This window comes from Chroicocephalus ridibundus, chromosome 7 (assembly GCF_963924245.1).
Source record: "Chroicocephalus ridibundus chromosome 7, bChrRid1.1, whole genome shotgun sequence".
In the NCBI taxonomy this organism is placed as follows: domain Eukaryota; kingdom Metazoa; phylum Chordata; class Aves; order Charadriiformes; family Laridae; genus Chroicocephalus; species Chroicocephalus ridibundus.
The window spans coordinates 33,982,049-34,006,462 of NC_086290.1; the positions used below are offsets into that span (position 1 = coordinate 33,982,049).

The 24,414-nt window shown below is 37.3% G+C and overlaps 1 protein-coding gene across 3 annotated transcripts; it reads left to right on the plus strand.

The window, feature by feature from the left end:
• Window positions 1-41: 41 nt before the first annotated feature.
• On the plus strand, window positions 42-23,387 carry SF3B1 (splicing factor 3b subunit 1). 3 transcript variants are annotated; one of them, XM_063341027.1, is made up of 25 exons: window positions 42-143; window positions 6,106-6,272; window positions 7,623-7,724; window positions 8,422-8,536; window positions 10,370-10,449; window positions 11,667-11,834; window positions 12,035-12,269; window positions 13,062-13,274; window positions 13,676-13,797; window positions 14,452-14,649; window positions 14,741-14,842; window positions 15,580-15,759; window positions 16,202-16,288; window positions 16,417-16,687; window positions 16,949-17,094; window positions 17,182-17,328; window positions 17,465-17,590; window positions 17,990-18,211; window positions 18,467-18,649; window positions 18,746-18,857; window positions 18,944-19,064; window positions 19,482-19,613; window positions 20,494-20,766; window positions 21,255-21,471; window positions 22,761-23,387. In XM_063341027.1, exons 1-25 carry the CDS (start codon window positions 116-118, stop codon window positions 22,917-22,919), a joined length of 3,906 nt encoding a protein of 1,301 aa, XP_063197097.1. In that variant the 5' UTR covers window positions 42-115; the 3' UTR covers window positions 22,920-23,387. The 3 variants fall into 3 exon arrangements, 2 of the variants coding, with proteins under 2 accessions (XP_063197097.1, XP_063197098.1); XM_063341028.1 differs by lacking the exons at window positions 42-143; window positions 6,106-6,272; window positions 7,623-7,724; window positions 8,422-8,536 and adding an exon at window positions 9,298-10,053; XR_010071932.1 differs by lacking the exons at window positions 12,035-12,269; window positions 13,062-13,274; window positions 13,676-13,797; ... (14 more) ...; window positions 21,255-21,471; window positions 22,761-23,387 and adding an exon at window positions 9,998-10,053 and having other exon boundaries at window positions 11,667-11,729.
• The last annotated feature ends 1,027 nt before the right edge of the window (window positions 23,388-24,414 follow it).

Consider the following 24,414-nt stretch of genomic DNA (forward strand, 5'->3'; position numbering starts at 1 on the left):
CCAGTCGCCCGCGGCCCTCAGCCGCGCCTGCGCGCTGAGTTCTCACCGCCCCCCCTTGTAGCGGAAGTGGCGGGGCCGCGCCAGTTCCGCCTCGGCGTTGTTCGCTCTGGACAAAATGGCGAAGATCGCCAAGACCCACGAAGGTAAAAAAACCGAAAAACACCCGTAGTGGCGTCCCCTCTGCATCCGCGCCCTCGGCCGTTGTCTTTCGGCTGCGTTTCTCTCCGACTCCGGGCAGCGTCAGGCCCGGCTCCGCAGGCGGGGGCCGGGCGGGTTCGCCCCGCGGCGGGCGGGCCGGGCCTGTTTGTAATGGCGTCTTCGCTTGTGTCACCGCCATGGCCGGGCCGCCGCCTCCCGCTCGGGGGCTGCGGGGGCGGGGCTGCGGGGGCGAACCTGACTGGAGGGGGGGCTCTCGCTGTCCACGCGTGGGGGGAACGGGTGTCGGTAGCCAGACCCGGCTGGGGGATGAGGGGGGACGGCGTCGGTTAGCTCCGGTTTTGCTGACGGGGCTGGCGGCGCCGCTGGGGCACGGCTCCCTGCCGGGATCCCGCCTGCCGGTACGGAGCCGAGGCCAGGCAGCGCTTCCACGGGAGGCCGCCCGTGGGCCGCTCCTCGCCCCCGCGGCCTTGGTCCCCCCCGCCCCTGGCGCTCGCGTCGAGCCCTCGACAGGCGTTCAGTAAAAATCGCGTGTCCGCCTCCTCGGTTTCACATCGTTAACGTCGATAACACGCGTTTCTTGGCCTGGGTCCGCAGCAAACAGGAGGCCAGAGAGGGAGGGTGTTGCCCGCTGGAAGCCAGGGTGGCCCGAGCTGTTACTAAGCATCGTGTCGCCGTGTGGTGCGTACTGAGAAAAGTGCCCCGAAGGAGGGGAAAAAGCGGCTGTGAGGTCTCAAGCGTTTCAACTGCCATTTTAGCACGAAGACTTCCTGCCGGCTGTGTGTTTACGTAGGAAAACTGGTTTCTGAGCGGTTTAATGAGCGAGGGCTTTCATGGGCAGTATGTTGTTATTCTCGGAGGTGCACTGTGTTCGCTAGTGCTTCCAGCTCTTTACAGCATGAATCAAAGCTTTCTTCTTGGACGATGTCTGTGGCTTGCCCTGCTCTTAAATATCTTCAGGCAAGGCAGAATAATTTTCTGAATTGTACTGCTTCAGTGTTTTTTGCTTTTGTGTTTTTACCCATGTTTCTGTATATGATGGGTGATCTGTTGTGTTTTACACAGCATTTACAGCTGTACACATTTACACACAGAATTTACAGCTGTAATTCACTAATCAAAAACTACCTCTGGACAGTGGTTGTACACTGTGAGGTAGGCAGGAAGCCCAGGTATTCAGTGCTTTTGGGGGTGGTAAGTTTTGCACTGGAAAAAAATTTCAAATGGAGAGGTATTATCTACCGTGGAAGTGAGGTTAAGGTAATCTTTAACACTGCAGATGGAATTTGAGTTTATGGATTAAGAAAAACTTAATTTCACCTTTTTTTTTTTAATTAAATTTGATTTTTTAGCATTTTAGAACGCTTTTGTAGAATCACAGAAATTGTCTTGTCTTGGGTTTATATGCTGTGACACGCGTAAGGCTTGTGTGAGATAACTACCCAAGTGAGTGTTACGCATCACAGTGCTTTGCCTCTCATATTACCTAAAAAGCTTTAAATAATAAAATAATAGAATTTCTGATTTTTTTTTTTAATTAAATTGCTTATATATCGAAGCAAATGATGGTCCATTGAATTTAATGAAGACATTGACGTGCTTCCAGTTGCATGTGTTTTGATTAGTGTTGTATAAGAACAGGTTTTTAAGGGGAGGGTGTAGGTAGTTAAATAAAAAATTATGTATAACTGGGTATGATCTTTCCAAACATGGAGGTATTAGATGAACAGCTTGATTATTTTTCGTCTGAGTTCTTTCTTACTTTTTTCAGTTGCTGACTGATTTTCCAAATTGAGTTGTTTGTTACTAAATTGTCTTAGAAGATTTTTCACATCTTTGTACTGTTTAAGTACTTGTTGATTGATGTGTTCAAGACACAACTTGAAGGAGATCTCAAAACAGTTTGAGATTGTTTCAGTTACATAGCTTAAGGGGGAACTCTTTGTTTTAGGCTAAAGAAAAGTAGAGTTTTAAATTGCGGCTTATAAAGCCTCAATAAAAGCTTGAGTGTTGAATTCTATCGAAGGTAGTTTTAAATTTGCATCAGTTCTTTTCTGGCTCAGAAAAGAATGGAGATCTCCAAACAGAATAGAGAGACATAACATGTATGAGAGTGCTAAAGTAACTAGAAATAGAGCTGCACAGGGCAAGCTAAATGTGCAAAAATGTGATAAGGCATGAAAACACAGGAGCTATTTATGCTTTAAAATAGTGCTTCAGTACAGAGTCTGATTCTTCTTTTTTCATGCTGAATAATTTCTTACAGTGCAAACGTTTCAAGTGGAGCTACATGTATGGTAATGGAGTGTATATTTAGAGAAAGGCTATCATGATCTGGCTATGAGCTGGATTTTCAGTAACTTCAAATTCAAATATGTTGACTTTAATAATATTCAACATCTATGGTATGTTACAAATCAACTGTGCAAGTTAAAGTTACTTCTTTTAAAATACCAAAATATATTAAATCATGTAAAGTACAGAAAAAGGAATAACCACTAGGATACTATCCCCCTCTGCCCCGCCCCCCCCCCCCCCTTTTTTTTTTTAATTCCACTCCCTTTATTGTTTCTCTGACTGAAGTCTGTTTATGTCCTGGTTGATTAAATCATCAAACACGTACTTTGCTTTACACAATGTATTTTTAAGCTCTGTGATTACTCTTTCTTAATTTGATTTGTATTTAAGTGCTTTGTTATATAGGGTGTGAGCTTGATCAAGGAAGGTAAACACATCTTTAATGTCAAAATAGTCTTTTCCAGCTAAATATGTGATGCTTTCCTAAACTGGCAATCAGGCTACCTCTGGATTCAAACCTTATAGACCTGGTTAAAACGGTTTTATGGCATGTCAAACGCATGTTCTCTTCAGAGTGCTTAATTTAAACTAGGATTTAGAGACTGCATGACATTAGTTGAAAATTTTGGTGGCCGCAAGTGGGGGTTTGTTAACCCTGTAGACTCTATGCAGACTTTCTTTTATGGTATGGTTAACACAGTAGGTTTTTCTGTAAGAAAATGAGAATGCTTCTTAGTCTGCAAACAGTTGTAATTTAAAGGAGAGGGCCAATAATAGATGAGATCTGTAACCTCTTCAGTAAGTATAGCTATTTTTAAAATAAAATGAGAGAACAAGGCCTTAGTATGTAAAGTGTTGGTAAGAATTATTGATAGGAAAATATTTTTTAATTAATGCTTTTGCTGCAGAAATCCCACAGTTGTTTAATAGATTCTGTTGATGGTGGTAGTGGTGGAAGCCTACGCACAAGCAAATCTCTGTGGCCCATCCTGCGTGGCAGGGTACTTACCGGTGGGTTGTCTGAGCTGTATGGTCAGGTTGATTTGGTGGACAGATGATGGAAAGGCTTTTGCATTGTAGGCAAGATCTGTAGGCTTTTTTTGTGGTGAAGTTGCTTACAGCTATGGATGCACAATCAGGACTTACTAAAGAGGCAGTGTGTTGTTCTAGTAACTGTTCTTAGGAAATTCGAAACACTGTCATTGTCATAAAAGCGCTTGGTGTTACTAATGTTGTCCTTGATAGCAGTGGAAGCTTCAGGTATTCGCTTTCACCCAAGTGCTGCATTGCACCAGGCTGCAAGAGGAGTCAGGAACTTGGATCTGTTCTTTGGAAGAAACAGAAATAACTAAAAAAAAAAAAAGTGAGAAAAGTATTTGAGTTGTATCAGTTCCATAACCATGCCATGGGGCGACTTCACAGAAATGGAATACCTTAGGATGACATTGGTAAACAAGATACATGTGGTATGCCTCTGAAGATGATCAGAGACCTCTGTGGGTGAGACAGGGATCCCTCATTCAGCAGTAGTTTCTTTCGACTGCTTCTCTAGGAAGTAACGTATTGAGGAGCAACGGGTCTTCAGTTCTGGACTCATTGGAGTCCCCTGTGCTGTGCAGGATTTTAGAGGGAGCTAAATCTACCTTGGGGCAGGATTCAGCAGGTGATCATGGCCAGCAGTGTAAGGCCTTTGTCAAGTTTCGGCTTCTCATGAGTTCAAGGCAGACACCATGAGTTTCTCTAAGGCAGAGGTGACTGTCCAAGTCACCCTTTTCTACATATCTGCAAAAGTTTGATGGAAGCCCTTTAGTGGCTGGAGCAAGATTGTCCTTATCAGCTACCATGATGTATCTTCTATGCATTAGACTGTTGATGAGTTTAGACACATGCTTCTGCTGTTTCTTTCTTTCCCCACTAAACCACTGCAGATTTGCGGTCAGGTTTACTGTGCTTAAAGTGAAGTCAGTGTTTCTGCCAGTCCTGCAGGTTGTATATGAACACTTTATTCTGCTATTCTCACTCATAGCTGTGTAGCAAAGATTTGTCAGGTAAAACTATGTGTTCAGTTACCTCTGTAGAAAACATGCCTTTGTACGGTACACCAACCAAAAATCAGCAACCCGCCCACCCCCCTTTATGTCTTAGGTCCAATAATTTGTATTATCAATAATCTTACATTAAAAAAAAAAGTATTCTAATTTTAATTTTTGCCAGGTTTGTTAGCAGATGTTGTAGTATAGTGTCTTTTGCAAGGTATCTCGGTGGGAAAACCTTGTGAAATCTATTAATCCTGAAAAAGAGAAACGAGCAACAATAGTAAAAAACTAGTGACTAGTCAAGATTTACGAGTATTTGTAAATAGAATTTCCTGTAGCTTTTGTAAATTGGCAGATTTCCCTCAAGTTAATGTAGCAGGCAATACCAGCTTAGATGGGAGAGGATGAATCACAGAATTGTTGAGGTTGGAAGGAACTTTTGAGACCATGTAGTCCAACACTCCTGCTCAAGCATGATCCTTGGTATTCCTCCAGCCATGAAATGCAGCTCTTGGGTATTTTTTTGGCCATGAAAACCAATTGTTTGATCTACTGAAATTCCCATTGTATGGATAATTGTCGTTGCATATCTATTGAATCAAATAAAATAAAATTCAGATGGAAACAGTAAAATTTTTTGTGGAGTTAGCTGTACCTTAATATACCTACATCACAACTATATTTGTTGAAGACAGCTGGATTACTGTAACTTGCTTTCTTGTTGCATTACAACAGGTAGGAGGAAAGCATGGTTTAATTTGGTTCCTTGTTTTCTGGGCTAACAAGTTCATGTTCTTTCCAAAAATACCAAATTCCTAAGGTCAAACATGGCCACCAGAGTTAATTAAAGTTAGACCCTAATACGTTAAAAGAATGACAAAGCTCCCATTCGTCCTGTTTGAAGGGTAAGCTTTTATCCAGAAGAATAGTAGACTCCTCAAAGATGGTGATGCAGGCAGGAATAGTCATAAGTAAATAACATTTGAGTTGCCAGAGTTTCTAACTTTTTTTTTTTTTTTGCTAACTTGGTATCCAGTGTCATATTAGAGTTGTTTCTCTTTTTTTTTGTTCAAATATAATAGAGCTTTGCAATTTGTTTGATAACGCAATACAGTGTGGTTTTGTTAAATGTTCTCAGTTTTGACAACTCATGCAGTAGCTCTTTTGAACAGATTTGTTTAAATTATCAAAATTGGTTTGTTAATTGGTGATAACATTTTGAAAGGCTTTTTTAATGAGAGGATTACATTCGTTGGGAAAGTGTTGGTTAGTGTAGTGTTGAGAAATGTTACTGTGGTGTAAATTACCTTCTCTGTTATCTCTGTTGGAAGATGAGATATATTAGGGTTTGCTTTAGGCCATACAATTGAAGTAGTATGTGCTGGATAATGTTACAACTTAAGGAAAAGTTACTTATGAGTGTGGGTTTTATAGTTTTATGTGTCATATTTGTTTATTTCTTTAGAGATAATCTTTTAAATTCGGTGAAAATCTCCGTTGGCTGTATGTAGTAACACAAGTATTACATTTTGATAGTAACATGAATATTACGTTTTGTGTGTATGTGTAAAAAAAGGCCTGATTTTTTTTTTTTTTTTTTGTGTCTCTACCCTAGATATTGAAGCACAAATTCGAGAAATTCAAGGGAAGAAGCCTGCTCTTGATGAAGCACAAGGAGTAGGCCTTGATTCCACAGGATATTATGATCAAGAAATTTATGGTGGCAGTGACAGCAGGTTTGCTGGATACGTCACTTCTATTGCAGCAACTGAATTGGAAGATGTAAGTGATTTTATTAATTGTTTGTTTAGGGCATGTATTCTAAGTATTTTGGAATTAATTTTGAGTAATTTTTAACAGCAGTTGCTGTCTTTAAAGCCATACTGGGCCAAATATGGCTATCTGGGAAGCTCCTGAGTTCTAAGTCTGGCTTGTACTTCATGAATTGTGCTTTTAAAGTCATGTAGGCCCAAGCAGGAGGCAAGAAGTTGTGGCCTGGCACTTAGTCAGTGTTAGCCTTGACTAGAATAATTAACTTTGTTCTGTTGTTGCTGCCAAGAAGAAAAATTATTGTGAAAAAAAAAATTAATAAGACTTGGACCAACAAACTCAAGTAACTATTTTAAGGTTCCTATTTCTACTTCATTTCAAATTTCAGAGCAATTTTTGAGAATTGGCTTTTCCACTATATTGTATTCTCCTTATGTCTTCTGCTTGTAGGATTTCTTTGCGTTAATTTCTAATATTAAATATTTGTAGGATTTCTTTGTGTTAATTTCTAATATTAAATATTTGACCATATTTTCTGTTGCAGGAGCAGTCAGAAACTGCAGTTCTGACCATAAATACATAGGCAACTACATATTACACTGGGTGAATTGTATTTTTAAGAGGAAGATTGTTGTGTTCAGTTTAGTACTAGTTGATTTTTATTTTTTTTTTTAGTGATGTACTATGTGTCATTCTCAGACTTCTAAGAATTCTTTAATTAAAAATTTCCACTACAGGGTGTCACTGAAATTAGTTCATAGTTTTAAGAGCAGTTTTTCTCTTGGGTTGCTATAAATTATTGCACAGAAAGTGACCGCTGATATGAGGAAATGGCAAAAGCATCTTGCACATTCTGAATACTTGTTATTGCCATTGTGATTGAGAAGTTATAACTAAATTAACATTAATATATTCCTGAATTTTTCTGAGAATTGTTTCTGAAGCTTTTTTATAGTGTTATTTATTGAAGCTTTGTTCTGTGTCTGGTTGGCTTTTAAGAAAAAATGGTTTGAATTTTTGTGCACCAGTTTTTGCTGCCAACTAAGGAGCTGTATCAATAGTGCTAATATGAAATACGGACTTTTTGTATAACTAGTGTAGACAGCATACTTGATTGAATGTAGCATATTGCAGAATACTTGTCTTGTGAAGAAAAAGATATCTTTTTGGTGATGTGGGTAGGTTTATCTGATTCATCAGTTTAGGAGTAATTAACTATATGAAAAAGCTTCCTAAAATTTGGAATTAACTATTCTAGTTTTCCATTTTCGTCTTTTCAATGACCACAGTGTGTGAATTTGACATTATTTTATCTAAATATAATAGCAACATGACATATTCGCCATGTCTTTTTACTGACAGGATGATGATGACTACCCTTCTACAAGTTTGCTTGGCCAGAAGAAGCCAGGGTACCATGCTCCAGTGGCATTGCTTAATGACATACCACAATCTACCGAACAGGTACATCTTAATTGAAGGCACAATAAATACTGTTGTAGGTATTGGGGAAAAAAAGTGTTGAAGTATTTCGAGATCAGGTCTTGTCTTCTGGAAATACAAGATGTATCTAAAGAGCTATGGTATTTTAATTTTGCTGTAAGCTTTGTTACTGCTTTAGTTTAGAATTCCACAGGGTGATTAAAAATCGGCACTTCTGCATGTAAAAGTAAGGTGGGCATGTACGCAAAACTATTAAAAAGGTTTTTTTGGTAGGTCAGATACTTCAAAAATGAAAATAACTGTGAAACTTAATATCCTTTTTACTTCTATTTTTGTAAAGAAAATATAATGACTTAGGTTTTATATTCTTGGAGCATTTTTCTGTGAAATTCAAAGGCATAGGAAGTAGCATTAAGTCCTCCCACAAAATGAAGGGAAAAGTTTGACAGCATGAAGCACTTTGCTAACAAGTGAACAAACTTCTGACAAGAATTTGCTACTTTATTTCATAAGAAATTCCATGTTTAAAAAAAATAATCCGGTTAACAGAAGTAAAATTTATATTAGCATAGTGTTTTGATGTTCCTGCGTACTTGAGATTAAAAATAAAGTAGGCCTTCTTAGTAATACTGAAAATTAATACAGTCTTATGGTCACCAGACACTTTTCATATTGTTCTTCATGCATAGGTGACTAACAAGCTTTTTTTGGTTTTTAGTATGATCCTTTTGCAGAACACCGTCCTCAAAAGATTGCAGATCGGGAAGATGAGTACAAAAAGCACAGGCGGATGATGATAATTTCCCCTGAGCGTCTTGATCCTTTTGCAGATGGTAATTTATTTTGACTTTCCTATACCCTTTATGAAATTTGTTGTCTTTAATTGTCTTTAGCCCTTTGATTTCTGTTGGCATGCTTATAAACTTAGTTTTGTTTTAAACATCCCCTTTTCATAGAGATTTGGTTGAAAACCTAGATGCCATATTCTTCATCTTTATAATACAAGTTTTCTTTCCAGGTAGAAGGACAAGAAAATAATGAGCCATTGCCATAGAAACACAAAGGGTTAAAGGTTTCTCTTTTCATTTTGTTTTGGGTTGTGCATTATGCTTTGTGTATTGAGTGCTCAAATTCTTTCAGTACCTTGAAAGTTTTCATTCCAAGTCATAGATTTACAGGGTTACTGCTTTTGAAATGCTATTCTCAAAATAGAGCACCTAATTCTTACCATCCTATGTAAACTTAGGTGGTATAGCTAAAGGAAACAAAAGCATATATAAGACTTTGATACTATTTATAGTTCAAGTCTGTTCTGATAATTTTAGAATGCAAGTCAGGAAAAAGGGGTATTAGTGGGTCTGACAGTTTCTTGAGGTGAGTGAGTTTCACATGTGGCAATAAGGTGCCTGTTGGCTTAAAATTAGTAGCTATTTTGCAGGTTTTACAAATTAGAATTTCAGCCTGCATGAATTAATAGGCATATTAATTATTTTACTTGCTTAATTGTAATTGATATAAACATGTATTGTCAGAATTCACAGGCCCATACTAACTGTCCTTAATTTCTTTCCTACAGCAGTACTGCTATATGCCAGTCCTGTCTGCATTCTTAAGGGTGCAGTTCAACACATCCTGTGTAGATTATGGTGAAAAAGTATTCCAAAGGAAAGTCCTATCAAAGCTAGTGTCAGAATGACACAGCCAATTGGGCAATGATCTTCAGCATAGAAATGTTTAAGAAGTTTATTTTTTTCCCTAAATTATAATGCTATAACACTTGTATAGCGAATCTGCACATTTTTCTTAAAGAAAAGTGTTTTTCTTGACAAGTCTCGTTTTCATAAAGTTGGGCTTCTTGTAAAGTGTTTAAAAATTTAATTAACGCAAGATACACAGCATAAAACAACATATGGTATACAAAACCCATTACCTGTGAGTATCATTGTGGTGGTATATGTACTGTATTGCATTCAGCTCCCAATCACAATTGTACCTTGAGAAGAAAAGAGGGGGAAAGTGTCATGAAAGATTTTTTGGGGGTTTTTTGTTTTGGTTCTTATTTTTTTTTAAATGAAGCCCTTTTACAATATGACAGTAGAAGATCTGGGAGACATGTCCAAATTTGTCAAACTTATAAATGGGTCTTTATGGTAAAACATTTTAAACATTACTTAGGTATGCAATAGTTATTTATAGTCAGATAACAACTAGGATTTAACAGCTTACACAAGGTAATGTTTTGAATATAAATATCTTTCCAAAGTGTTACTAATGGTAAAGAGATAATTTTCTAGGCTTCTATTCTGCTGCTTGAAGTCAGAACTGCTGATGGAGACAAAGGCACGAAAGTGTACGTATTCCGGATTAGCAACCCAGGAACCCATCACTTCTGAAGACTCTTAACTGTGTTGTCATTTTATCATTTATATCGGCTTTAAAATATTTGTTTGAAACTGCAGTAGTTATGTTTGTGTTCAAACAGGTTAAATTGATCAGCAAACTGAATAAACGTAAGATACATGTAATTTTAAAAATTTTCAATCAAAAAGTAAAATTAAATGATCATGGAATAATATAATATTAGAGCAGGACAATAGAAGAAGTCAATAGTTTCTGCTTATCCTGTACTCATTGTGCTCCATTCCTGTTGCTGTTCTCTTCCGCAGGAGGGAAGACACCAGATCCTAAAATGAATGCCAGAACATACATGGATGTTATGCGTGAACAACATTTAACAAAAGAAGAGGTGTGTGGAGGGGAGGCTTTTCCACTTGAACTTAGTTTCATTTTACAGCCTTTGAAAGCATGTTAAGAAAGTGGGAATGTAAATTCTCTTGACTTTTTGTCTTGACTTGAAAGTCCTTTTCTTTGCAAAATCTTGTTCTTCATGTTTTGAACATCAGTAGAATTTGAAGATTAACTTTTTCAGAAACATCCGTTTTATACAATACCTAAATAACGGTGGGAGAAATAGTCTCAATATATTTTAATCTGGATTTTTTTTTTATAGCTCTTGGACTTTCTGTTATTAATTTTCTTTCAGAGGATGAGAGACAAAAACTGACAGTCACTGATGGGTATTCGGTGTCAAGAGATGTTTGTTTTTGTGAGCTCTGTGTAAAGGGGATCCAGGGAGGTTTTAAAAGGCTTTTGTTGAAGCACTTACAACAGATGTTGTACCACTAAGAACTCGTGTAAGGTTGACATTTGGTTTCAAATTAAAAAAAAAAGTAAAAGTACGTGCTTTATTCATGGTTATTAAATTCATGACTCATTTTAATAGGTAAGAAGATATTGGTAATATCATCAAATTTCTTATGTTCCTACAATGCCATCTTATTAATTGGAGCGAGATCTTGTAGTTCCAGTAGATTTACATCGATTTACCCTACTTGACTTACCTTAATTGAGGAATTAGTTCATAATTTTGACAATCTTACTGCACTGTTTATGGATGTCTTTTAAGTGCAAAACAGTGTGGGTTAGCGTGCTGTTTTAATAATGTAATCTCAGAATTTTAAATAAGAAATTCAGTGCTTTTTCATGTCATGGGATAAAACTCACATGAATGCATTTTCTAACTGATCCACCTTTATTTTACTAAAGTGGAACTTGTTTGAAATGGATATGGAATGATTTTAAGGCATACATATAAGTGACAGAAACTGATCGCACTCAAAATTCTCTATGTGTTTGTATTTGTTGTAATAATGGCTTTTACAGGAAATGAATTTAAAAAGAGCTTCCCCAAACACGTAGCTGCTCGGTCAGTATAAAAGAATTTGAAAAGAGAATGAGCTTGAAATTAAAACAGTAACTAATTGCATGTTATTTGAACAAAACCTCAAAATATAGCATAAAAAGATACGATACAGCTCTAAAATCTCTTTTAAAGGTGTCATCTGAAGAGGCCTTCTGAGAAAAATCTGTTTCTTATGTTTGTCTTTTTGTGCCCTTGAATAGAGGGAGATTAGGCAACAACTAGCTGAAAAAGCTAAAGCTGGAGAGCTTAAAGTCGTCAATGGAGCTGCATCTCAGCCACCTTCAAAACGCAAACGGCGTTGGGATCAGACAGCTGATCAGACTCCTGGTGCTACACCTAAAAAATTATCCAGTTGGGATCAAGCAGAGGTAATAATCCCTGTGTTCATCAGTTTATCTACAGAAGATATTATTGATGCTAATCCTCTTAAATTTCAGAAGTTTCTTACTCTACTAAAGTTTCTTACTCTAAATTTCAGAAGTTTCTTACTCTACTAAAAAAGAGTAACTAGCAATCTTTTACTATATATTAAAAGAGGTATTCATACTTTTGGTTTTGTCTTGTATAGACTCCTGGACACACACCATCTCTGCGATGGGATGAAACTCCAGGCCGTGCAAAGGGTAGTGAAACTCCTGGTGCCACCCCAGGCTCAAAAATATGGGATCCGACTCCCAGCCATACACCAGCAGGAGCCGCAACACCTGGACGGGATACGCCTGGTCATGCAACACCAGGTCATGGAGGTGCCACTTCCAGTGCACGTAAAAACCGATGGGATGAAACACCTAAAACAGAAAGAGGTATTTATGGCGAACTGTAAAGTGCATAATAAGTTTTGGATGGTTAATTGTACAGGACTTTTTCACCTTAAGTAAACAGTAGACTCGGAAGTCGGGCAAGAAGTAATTGTATTCTGACATCTAGTGGTTGATGTGAAGTGATGTTTTTGTCTGAGTAACATTGAGTTCTGGCTGTTAGCTGAATTCAATCTGTGAAAGCAGCTTGGCTCAAAAATTGAATCAAATTTTTGTGGTATATTTAGTGACTGCTGCAGGTTGGGATTTTAATGGGTAAAGTACATAGTAAAGGAGGTCATGTTGAATTGCCTTTTGTGATATGTTTGTGTGGTGGTTTTGAGCTGTTAAATTTTTTTGAAGTGATGAGCATTAAAACAAATTTGGGAAGCATTTGCGCACCTGCCTAATTTGAATTAGGCGTATGTGTCAGAGAACAATGAAACACCATTGTTCCTTAATGTTTTTACCAAGGGAGTACGTGGAGTACTTTGTCCAATTTCTAGAGTATCTCTTGTATTTTTTAGAATTTTTTCTATTTATGCCAAGATTCAGCTAGAAGATGATGTACTTGTTTTCATAAAATGAAGTTCTATGGATGTTTTTAGTGTAATGTCTGTGTTTTTTCAGTGTTCATGAAAGTAGTCTTTACTTCTTGCCTAGTGTATTTGTTTGTTTGATACTTGTTCGTTTGTGTAGAAATGAGGTCGAGATATTGAAAATGGGTTTGGATATTGATACTGTGGTTGGAGTATATGCTGTTCAGCTTTCTGCAAAAATTGTCTTGTTTTTCTGTAGATACGCCGGGACATGGCAGTGGATGGGCTGAGACACCTCGTACAGATCGAGGTGGTGACTCCATTGGTGAGACACCAACCCCAGGAGCAAGTAAAAGAAAGTCACGATGGGATGAAACACCTGCTAGCCAGATGGGCGGCAGCACTCCTGTTCTGACACCTGGCAAAACACCCATTGGTACACCAGCTATGAACATGGCAACTCCTACACCAGGTAGGCCCAGTCCATTCTCTAAGGCTTCACTTTCTTCTGTGGAAATGGAAGCATTTACCTTTATATTGCATTTTGAAATAGACTTCTGCCTAGCACGTTCTCCTGCCTGTATGAAAATAGTCAGTATATGCTCAGTTTACCATTTTTAATGCCCGTGGCAGCTCAGTTCTGTAGGGGGAATCGAGACTAAGGTTATATGTCAGTTCCTGTTCAGTTTAGTTGGTGAAAAATGATAAAAGGCTCTCTAAAAGTTTGATATCTTAATGGCTACAGATTTCAAGTACTATGGAAACTTTGGCTCAGGAGAGCATTTAATGGTTAAGTAAACAAGTCATCTCCTGCATGCAGAAGATAATTTTTTAAAATCCTTTAAAAAATTTTTTTTATTAATTTGAGTATAGGTCATATCATGAGCATGACTCCAGAACAGCTGCAGGCTTGGCGTTGGGAAAGGGAAATTGATGAGAGAAACAGACCACTTTCTGATGAAGAGTTGGATGCTATGTTTCCAGAAGGATATAAGGTAATTTATATGGATTAAAATACAGGAGACCATGATGGGTTTTTTTTCTGCTAGGGGACACTGAGTTTTATGGGTTTTTTTAACCTAAGTTTTCCCAGAAGTAAAATGTTTCACATTAAGTATTGATTATTGATTGTAGACATTTGTTCGATTTCGTTGCTGATTTATTGTAAATCCATTAGAAAGGGAGAGCTGAAGGCGATATCAAAGGCCAGGTGCTCCTCTGCTTCTCAATGTTGGGAATGCCTGTCAAGGCCAGAAATGACCTCTGAATGGACTGATAAAAATACTGTGTCCTGATGTGGAAAAACATAGAAGAAAGTCAAAAATTCTAAGTCAGCAAGTATGCTGTGTTGATACAGATATTGAAGTGCTTCTTTAATACTTTGTAAAGAGACTTCAAAGTTTATTATCCAAGCTCTCAGCAATGGAAGTGAGCTTTCTTAGGAAATAACATCGGTACAGGATAAGCATGAATACAGACTGTCATCGTCAATTAACTTGTATTGCTGTGAACATGGGATCTAAAGTATGCGATAACACTCACACAAATCCCCAAACAAGTAAAACAGAAGTTTCATAATGTTTTGTATCTGATGCCTTCCTCTCTTTGTATCTGTTGTGATAAGTTACATTTTGTTTGTTCTTCTGTAGGTTCTTCCCCCACCAGCTGGTTATGTACCTATTCGCACTCCAGCTCGTAAGCTTACAGCAACTCCGACACCTTTGGGTGGTATGACTGGATTCCACATGCAGACAGAAGACCGGACTATGAAGAGTGTTAATGACCAGCCCTCTGGCAATCTTCCATTCTTAAAACCAGATGATATCCAATACTTTGATAAACTGCTGGTAAGTGAGATTTCATTCATTCTGATTAAAGTTTCCTGATTTCTTTTGAATATGTAGCAATGCTTTTTTATTTGTCTGTAATTATTTGTAGGTTGATGTTGATGAATCAACTTTGAGTCCTGAAGAACAGAAGGAGAGAAAAATAATGAAATTACTTTTGAAAATAAAGAATGGCACACCTCCCATGAGAAAGGTAAGATGAATTGTCAGGTACATTTATGTAATTCCATTTTTTAAAAAATCTGCATTTGTTTTCAGTTTTAGTTTCAGTTGCCCATGGGATTCTCTTTAAGATAATATCCTAAACTTTTGTATCTGTTTAGTGCATTCTTCCTCTTCTACATCTGTTTGGCTCTTTGTCATTCCATGTAATTTAGTATTGCTGCTCTTTGTACAGTAATGTAAGTCACTAAATAATATATGGCTTATATATTTTTTTTCTTTTTTACAGTTATGAGAAAATAGATTTATAGTGCTTTTTGCTTACAGGGCTTTGTAATTTTCTAGATTGTGCTGCTTCCACTCAAATTAGCAGTGTAGCTCTTAGTTAAGTTTCAGCATTACACATTTTGCAATACTTCAGCAGTCTTCTCTGCACAGTTTTCTGTAAATTGATCATAATACCAAGCTGACTGGATGCAAGTAAGTGCTGTACAAGCTACTTTTTAGATGGAGCCATTCTTAATGTTAGACCAGAAGGATTTTTTTTTTTAAATTGAACATCTGGAAGCTAACATCAGGGTGTTTCGCATTCATTTTTAAACAGATCAGTGTAAAATTGTTTGAAGTAGTTTTGCAGTGGTAGGAGCAAGTATTTTGAAGCTTATGGTTACAGTGAATTATGTTTTAACTTGGTTATTGTCTACCTGTTTTGTGCTTGTCCAGTGTTGTTTCCTTAGTTTAACTGATAAGCTGTTTGGTTTTGTTTAGGCTGCATTGAGACAAATTACTGATAAAGCTCGGGAATTTGGAGCAGGGCCGTTGTTTAATCAGATTCTGCCCCTGCTCATGTCACCGACACTTGAAGATCAGGAGCGTCACTTGCTTGTCAAAGTCATCGACAGGATTCTTTACAAACTGGATGACTTGGTCCGACCATATGTCCACAAGGTCTGTTGAAGTTTACTATTTCATCTTTGACTTGCTTTTTCTGATCATTGCTGGGCGAAGTGTATATTTTATTTGCATATCAGAAGAGGATGATACCATGTTTTTTTAACTTAATTTGCTTTCATATTTCTTCTTAAACCAAAATTTAAGTTCTTGTAGTGTAATCAGAGTGTGGGCTTTGTAGTATTAAGGCATAATGTAAAAATGTCATATGCACACATTGGGTTGGGAAAGGGGATCTGATCGGATCTAGGCAGTGTCTCTGGGACAGATCCTTTACAGACAGAGCTGTAAAAACAGCATAATAGACTCAGTTTTTTTCCAGTCATCGTAAAGCTTTAAGCTTGGATCAATAGAATCATTTCTGTTGGAATCCAGTAGGGCCAGAAATACTACTAAAAGTATTAATGGAAGGAAATATTAATTTGTTAATATTCTTCAGATCCTTGTTGTCATTGAACCGCTGCTGATTGATGAAGACTACTATGCTAGAGTGGAAGGCAGAGAAATTATTTCAAACTTGGCTAAGGTAAAGTTCTGTCCTTCATTGAGGCACCAAGTTATCTTACATATAGCTGCATGTTTGTAGGCATGGCAGAAGAATTAACTGTGCTGTTCATAAATCCAGTTGGTATGTTTTGTATGTTTTTCCTTCAGGCTGCTGGTTTGGCAACAATGATCTCCACAATGCGACCTGATATTGATAACATGGATGAATATGTCCGAAATACAACAGCTCGAGCCTTTGCTGTTGTTGCCTCTGCTTTGGGCATTCCTTCCCTGTTACCCTTCTTGAAAGCTGTGTGTAAAAGCAAAAAGTCCTGGCAAGCTAGGCACACTGGCATCAAGATTGTACAGCAGATTGCTATTCTTATGGGTTGTGCTATCTTGCCTCATCTCAGGAGCTTGGTTGAAATTATTGAACATGGTAAGTTCTGCTCTCCCAGGCAAAGATACTTTTTTTTCAATTCACTTTATGTTTGGGGAAAATTTTCATACCCCAGTGAGGCACAGTGATAGTAAGGTCCTTGTTTTGTGTGTTCTTTTGAGAAACAGTTCAGCTGGCTCTGAAAGAGGAATAGTGGTTCAGTTTTCCTGAAAATAAGTTAGTCCTTTTTATACTGCCGCTCTGTTTTTGTTATTTTGAACTTGTGTCACAAGAAGTGTATTAAACGCTATTCTCTTGCAGGTCTGGTGGATGAGCAGCAGAAAGTTCGCACCATCAGTGCTTTGGCTATTGCTGCTTTGGCTGAGGCAGCTACCCCCTATGGTATTGAGTCATTTGATTCTGTTCTGAAGCCTTTATGGAAGGGTATACGTCAACACAGAGGAAAGGTATATCTAAAATACTTTCTTTAATTTAACTGAAATGGATGTATATCTTCTGTAACTCATTAGAGACATATTTCTGCATTTAAATAGGGTTTGGCTGCGTTTTTGAAGGCTATTGGTTACCTGATTCCACTCATGGATGCTGAGTATGCAAACTATTATACCAGAGAAGTCATGCTTATCCTTATCAGAGAGTTCCAGTCTCCTGATGAAGAGATGAAAAAAATTGTGTTGAAGGTATGTCAGAATGATTGTTTAGCATTAATATTGAATATGTATATCTTTCCTTTTCTTACAAAAAAACAAACCAAAAAGAAAGCCCACCCCAAACCCTGCACAGAATTAAAATTGTTGGATTTTTATTTCCTATCAGGTGGTAAAGCAATGTTGTGGTACGGATGGTGTGGAAGCAAACTATATTAAAACAGAAATCTTGCCACCTTTTTTCAAACACTTCTGGCAGCACAGAATGGCATTGGACAGAAGAAATTACAGACAGGTATTTTTTTTTCTTAGTTGGAATATTATTTAAAGTGGAACAAAATCCACATGTTCATTCAGGCTAGATGCTTAATTTTGTCTTGTATGTCCTGAAAATGAATTTTGTTTGGACTAGTGATTCAGAAGTTGCATAGCTAGAAGATTCACGGGTTCTTAGGAGGCTATCAAGACATTTTACATCTGTGAATATGAGTCTACATCAGTTGCAAGGTGGGGCAGTTCACCCCATTTGTGTTGTTTAAAACATTGGATGATTATTCTAAAGGTAAAAACAGTTGTTTGTAGTGGACTTAACATGCATGATACTGTTTCTCCTCTTCAGACTAGGGAAATTGTTTTCAAGTTGTAGAAAGTAGATTTTAACAATGCCTGCTTACCTAACATTTGTATATTTCAGTTGGTTGATACAACTGTGGAGCTGGCAAATAAAGTTGGAGCAGCAGAAATTATTTCTAGAATTGTGGATGATCTGAAAGATGAGGCTGAGCAGTACAGGAAAATGGTCATGGAAACAATTGAGAAGATAATGGGAAATCTGGGAGCTGCAGACATTGATCATAAACTGGAAGAACAACTTATTGATGGCATCTTGTACGCCTTCCAGGAACAGACCACAGAGGTATGGCCAAGGGTATTATGTATTTGGCTCACTTTAATTGTAAGCCAGCTCACTGTTAGTTATACAGAAATGTATGCTTCTAAGTTAGATTTTTAGAATTCTTTTTTAGGTGTCAGTGCTCCTATCAATGAACTCCAGAAACGAGCTCTGGAATGTTAGCATTTTAATAGCAGTTTTAGATGATGTCAGCTTTAATTAAAATGTAATGTAGTGTTCTTGTTGGTCTGATTTTCCTTTGTTGTTTTTTACACTCAGGATTCTGTGATGCTGAATGGTTTTGGCACAGTGGTTAATGCTCTGGGCAAAAGAGTAAAACCCTACTTGCCACAAATCTGTGGTACAGTTTTGTGGCGTTTGAACAACAAATCAGCTAAAGTTAGGCAACAGGCTGCTGACCTGATCTCTCGTACTGCAGTTGTCATGAAGACTTGTCAAGAGGTATGGTGTTGACTTCTACCAAGTTTGCTGTAGTATGTCATAGTAATGAGAGGGGGAAAAAAAAATTAACTTCTGAATCTTTTTACTTGCTTGTAGGAAAAACTGATGGGACACTTGGGTGTTGTGCTGTATGAGTACCTGGGTGAAGAATATCCCGAAGTACTGGGCAGCATACTTGGAGCGCTTAAGGCTATTGTGAATGTTATAGGTACGTTTGTGTATTGATAACATGGCTGTCCAAGAGCACAATGAAAAGGCATTATAAAACTAAATATGCCTCTTTGATTTCAATAGGTATGCACAAGATGACACCACCGATCAAAGATCTGCTGCCGCGACTTACACCTATTTTGAAGAACAGACATGAGAAAGTACAGGAAAACTGTATTGATCTTGTTGGGCGTATTGCAGACAGGTAAGCTGACTAATGATAAAATATTTGACCCTCTGTGTGGGCAAGTATTGTAGCAAAAGCTAAAATTGAGTACCAGCTTTTGCATCTGGGTATTTATTGTTGTATCTTGTTATTTCTTAAGTTGTGCACGAAGCTTAAGATGAGATATTTAGTAGACAGTCTATGGAACGCATTATAACTATATTATTTTGCAAACACTTTGTAAGACGTATGTTGTCCACTTATGCACACTTAGAATGCACACAATATAATAAATTTTGATACATTGTAAACCAGTGAGGATCTAATGTTAACAGATGCCTAATGGAGGAAATTGCTTAAGCAGTATACCTTTATTGATAGCAAATTAATAGGTGCTGCAGTTTATGTGGTTTTACTAACATCACTGAAGAGGTAACTCATTTTATTCTCTTTCAGAGGTGCAGAATATGTTTCTGCAAGAGAATGGATGAGGATCTGCTTTGAATTGCTTGAATTATTAAAAGCTCACAAGAAGGCTATCCGAAGAGCCACAGTGAACACTTTTGGTTATATTGCAAAAGCTATTGGGTGAGTTGTTTTAATGCTAATCTGCTTCTACACACAGTTACTTAACGTGATGGTTGTGAGTTTTCTGGTGAGAAATATTCTGAACTCTCTACATTTAACATGGTAAATGTGTAGACTTGATTTTACTCATTTTGTAGAAGGAGAATACAGACACCTATTCTACATTAGCATGGGGTGCTGCACTTAGGAACTAAACTTGAAGACTAGCAAGGTTAGACTAATTTGGTAGTAAGGGCTGTTTGTCTCATGGATTTTTGATACCGTGGTATGCATTCAGACCCTCTCTGTATTCTTTTATAAGCTCTCCTTTAAGTACTCAATCTCTCTTCTCTTCTTTTTCCCCAAATTAATACTTTTATTGATTTGCAAAGGATTTTTTTGCCACTAAGGTGTTACTGCGTAGTGGCAGATTATAGAAGGAAGCACAGTTCCCATCTTTATGCATATTCTTAAATAAGTGACTGATTACTGACTTAATGTACATACAGTACGTAACCAAGGAATGCCATAACTGCATTTATCTATACAGGACATTGCCTATTTCTGTCAATGTGTGTGGTTTTATACGACTTTGTAATTACCTGTGGGATCAGAGTAATAGTGGGGAGGCTACTGCTATCCTCCAGAGTTTACAAGAGGAAGAACAGAAGGCAGGAAAGAAGCGAAGTCTACAGAAAGTAAAAAACGTTGGTTATGAAAATAAGATTGTGCGGTTGCTTAAGCTGGTTTACAGTTTTGGGGCTTACGTTGTTTCCTAGTTACCTAAACTTTTTTGAGGGCTAGGCCATGCTTTTCTGCCACTTGCTGTTTGAAACTCAACTTATTTTATCCAAATTCTCACTGAATCTGTTGACGTGGATGTGCATGTTATCTCTTCCAGACCTCACGATGTATTGGCTACACTGCTAAACAACTTGAAAGTACAGGAAAGGCAGAACAGAGTATGTACTACAGTAGCAATTGCTATTGTAGCTGAAACATGCTCACCTTTCACAGTGCTGCCTGCACTCATGAATGAATACAGAGTTCCAGAACTGAATGTCCAGAATGGTGTGTTAAAATCTCTTTCTTTCCTGTTTGAATACATTGGCGAGATGGGAAAAGATTACATCTACGCTGTTACACCGTTGCTTGAAGATGCTTTAATGGACAGGTGAGTGCACTACTTTCTATCAGTTAGCCATGCAGTTACAGTTAGTCATATATTTTAAGTATATAGCTAGGTCTTAACGATAGCAAATACGCGTATTGTCCTTATTTGCTAAAGATGTTAAGAGACCAGCATAATTTGGAAGCCATTGTCTGCAAATAATTCATATCATATACCCCTATTTTACTAATACTTTTGAATATTAAAATGATACAAGCATCTTAAGTGAGCCAAGACTTCTTACATTCAAACTGCTTTTGATAACTTCTATTGTTAGTACTTTGGCTGTGGAATTAAGAGTGCAGTAATTTGTCAGAAAACTCATCTTTTTTCAATTTACTGATTTTTGTTACTCTGCCTCTTGCTGTCAGTCAGTATGGTTAAAAGTATATATTAGTGCTTTAAAAAAAAAGTGTTACTGAAATATTACGCTTGTCCAATCATGTTGCTTCTAAGTATGATTTATTAACAGCCCATTGATCTCTTTGCAGGGATCTTGTACACAGACAAACAGCCAGTGCCGTGGTGCAACATATGTCTCTTGGTGTTTATGGGTTTGGCTGTGAAGACTCTCTTAATCATTTGTTAAATTACGTATGGCCTAATGTGTTTGAAACCTCTCCTCACGTCATTCAGGCAGTTATGGGGGCTCTGGAAGGCCTCAGAGTTGCTATCGGTCCCTGCAGAATGCTGCAGTATTGTTTACAGGTATGTCCTTGTGTTTGCTGGGATAGCAGAGACAGCAATTATCAGGCAGGACTTCTTTCCAGGAGACAAAAAAGTCAACTGAAGATGACTTGCAGCAAAGGAAAAGTGTGGCTTTTTGTCTCTATTAAAGTATTCTTTAAACATGCCATTCTGTACCAAGGATTTCAATAATTGAAATATGCGGTAAACAGAGATTTTGGTATAGTGAGATAGCTGATTACATTGAGGGACTTGCATAGAAGTGGCACTTCACTTAGAATACGAATTGGCTAAAATATCCTGGCATTCTAACTTGTAAAATGGAAGCATCTCACAAATTTTGAGGACGCTAATGACTGGGGAATAAACTAATAGTGCAAGGGATTATGAGAGCAACTAACAAGTAAGATAAATGAATGAGTATAGGCTTAATATTGAATCAACATTATTTGTCATTAGCTGAGAAAAATACTAAGACATTTAAAACTGTGCAAGAGGGAAGCACTAGAAACCAGTGCTTTGATCAGAATTTATACCATTACATCAACACTAGTCAGCTCAGCTTCTGTAAATGTGTGTGTGGTGGTAAAATCTTGAAGGCTCCTTTTCTGGGTAATTGCACATAACAATTCTTGCTGCATTGGCTATAGAATCCAAACTCGCATAACTAGTGGGAAGCAAGGATGAATGTAATGCAGATCAATGTAGAGAAGGTGTGACAGCATTTTATTATTTGCAGATACGGAATTTCACTGTGATTTCATTGTGTGTTGTTTTTTTTATGTGAGGGGCCTCAGCATAAAGATGACATGAATAGGACGGTGAAAAAGTCTCTTGCACAGTATAGTTTTTTGCAAATACTAATTGTATATTCTTATTATATAGAACTTTTTCTAGAGCTTTCATATTCTGCTCTTTTTTTAAATAGTAGTTTATCTAATGTATTCCTATCTAGCACTTTCTGCACAAATCACAATTAGCAGAACCGAAGATAAGACTTAGTTGAAACTAAATACACTGCAGCAGGTTTTAATTTTTATTTTAAAAGAATACAGAATAAGAAATAAATTCAGTGAAATTTCTCCCTGCAGAAAAAAAAGATAAGAAACTGTCTCTACATAATACTTTGTTACTACTTGCTAGTTTAGATAGTCAGAAAAATTGGGAACGACGCATCTAGCGTACCTTCTTTGTTAGAAGTAGTGTTAGTTACTATAATTGCTTTTTAAAATGCTTATTGTGCAAAACTTGTCTGTTACTGAATTTAATCCTTAAGCTTTTAACAAACTCTGTTCTGTTCTGTTTTCTAGGGTTTGTTTCACCCTGCCAGGAAAGTCAGAGATGTTTATTGGAAGATCTATAATTCAATCTACATCGGATCACAGGATGCTCTGATAGCACATTATCCAAGAATTTATAACGATGAAAAGAACACCTATATTCGCTATGAACTTGATTACATCTTATAATCTTCTTGTTCCATTGTTTGTGTTTAATGCACAGCTGTTCTTCAATTAAACGCTTCAGATTTGATGATGTAAAATTTTAAAATACTGGAGATCAGTATAGAGCTGGTCAGAGGCAGAGCTAGGAATCCAGTAGCATGATTTTTTTAAATATGTCCTTGTTTTTTGATGTTAAACAGTTAAAGCCAGTAGTGACCAAGAAAACAGTGATTACAATGTACTGGAGGGATTTTGTTTCGGATTCATCTTTATGAAGATTTAGATTTCATTCCTTGTGTTTAAAGGGGAAGTTTATTTGAGAAATAAACATTTGTGTATAAAAACTAATTTGTGTGTGGTTTTTGGACAGGGGGCTTGTAAAACGAGTCCCTTTGGTTTAAGTATTTGTTCATGTAATAAATAGGTGGCATAAAACATTTTAACCCTTTTTGTCATCCCTTAGCTTTTGAATAAATAAGAAAAACGTACAAACTGTAGTTAATGTGTGTATCTTTGTCATGCAATAATGCAGCTGTAGTCTGGCTGATGGTTGTAGTAGTGGCAGTTTATTTTCATGGAAATCGTACTGTTTAATTGCTTCTTCCTGTTTTTGCTTCACCCACACTATCCTGGTTGTGGGGATGGGTTAGCTTGTTAAATTTTCAGAAGTTAAGCAGATTATTGTAAATGGTATATGTAAAATCAGTTGCGCAAATTATGCATATTGATCATATTTAGTATGTTTTTTAGCATGTATGGCTGTATAAAAAGCCAAATAATATTTATAGGCCATGCTATAATTACTATAAAGAGCTAGGAAGGTAATGTCCCCGGCACCAGAGATGAGGCAATTTCTAAGAGTGTGTATGACAAAGGAAATGCTTCAGCTTGAGATAAGAAAAGCATTTTATTTCTTAATTTGTATTTTTTTTTTCTGTGCGCGTATTAAAAAGAAAAATGTCATGATATCTGACAGTAAACCACATAAACCACAAGTTTAAATCATTCTGGCAGTATTATACATTATTGTGTGTTTATAAGATAGCCAACTACTACCTTTTGTTATCAGGCATGTTGTTTGGAGAGTCCTTGATTCAAGTTGAGTCATTTAAGTTCCATCTTAGCAAGTTCAATGCGCTGTTGTTAGCTGCCTTCTCTCTGATGTTTTACATAAATGTGAGATTCTTTAGCTGTTCAGCATGTAAGAAAATTCCACCCTACCTTTCAAGGCCTAAGTTTTTGTTGGGGTCTTGGGGTGGCGCAACAGCAACTTGGGACCCTTTGGTTTATGAAGGTACTAATTTGTTAGGAAAGGAAATAAGTGACCTTTCGTCATTGTGCTTTACTCTAAAACTTATTAGGTGAAAACAGCTGGAACTTCTTGAAGTCTTTATTGCTGAACTGTTCCCTTGGAGAGTAACATGTGCATTCTAGTCTATTTCTAGTGCTTTCTCATTTAATAATATTGCTTGTATTACAGATGGCTTGCCATCTTCATTTCTTCAGTAGTTCTGCAAGA

Bases quoted from the DNA above. Each gene is read 5' to 3' on its own strand.
- SF3B1 (XM_063341027.1), top strand. From the start codon at position 116: ATGGCGAAGATCGCCAAGACCCACGAAG. The intron at 7,725-8,421 runs GTACATCTTAAT...TTTGGTTTTTAG, and splicing joins TACCACAATCTACCGAACAG to TATGATCCTTTTGCAGAACA. The intron at 18,212-18,466 runs GTATGGCCAAGG...TTTTACACTCAG, and splicing joins TCCAGGAACAGACCACAGAG to GATTCTGTGATGCTGAATGG.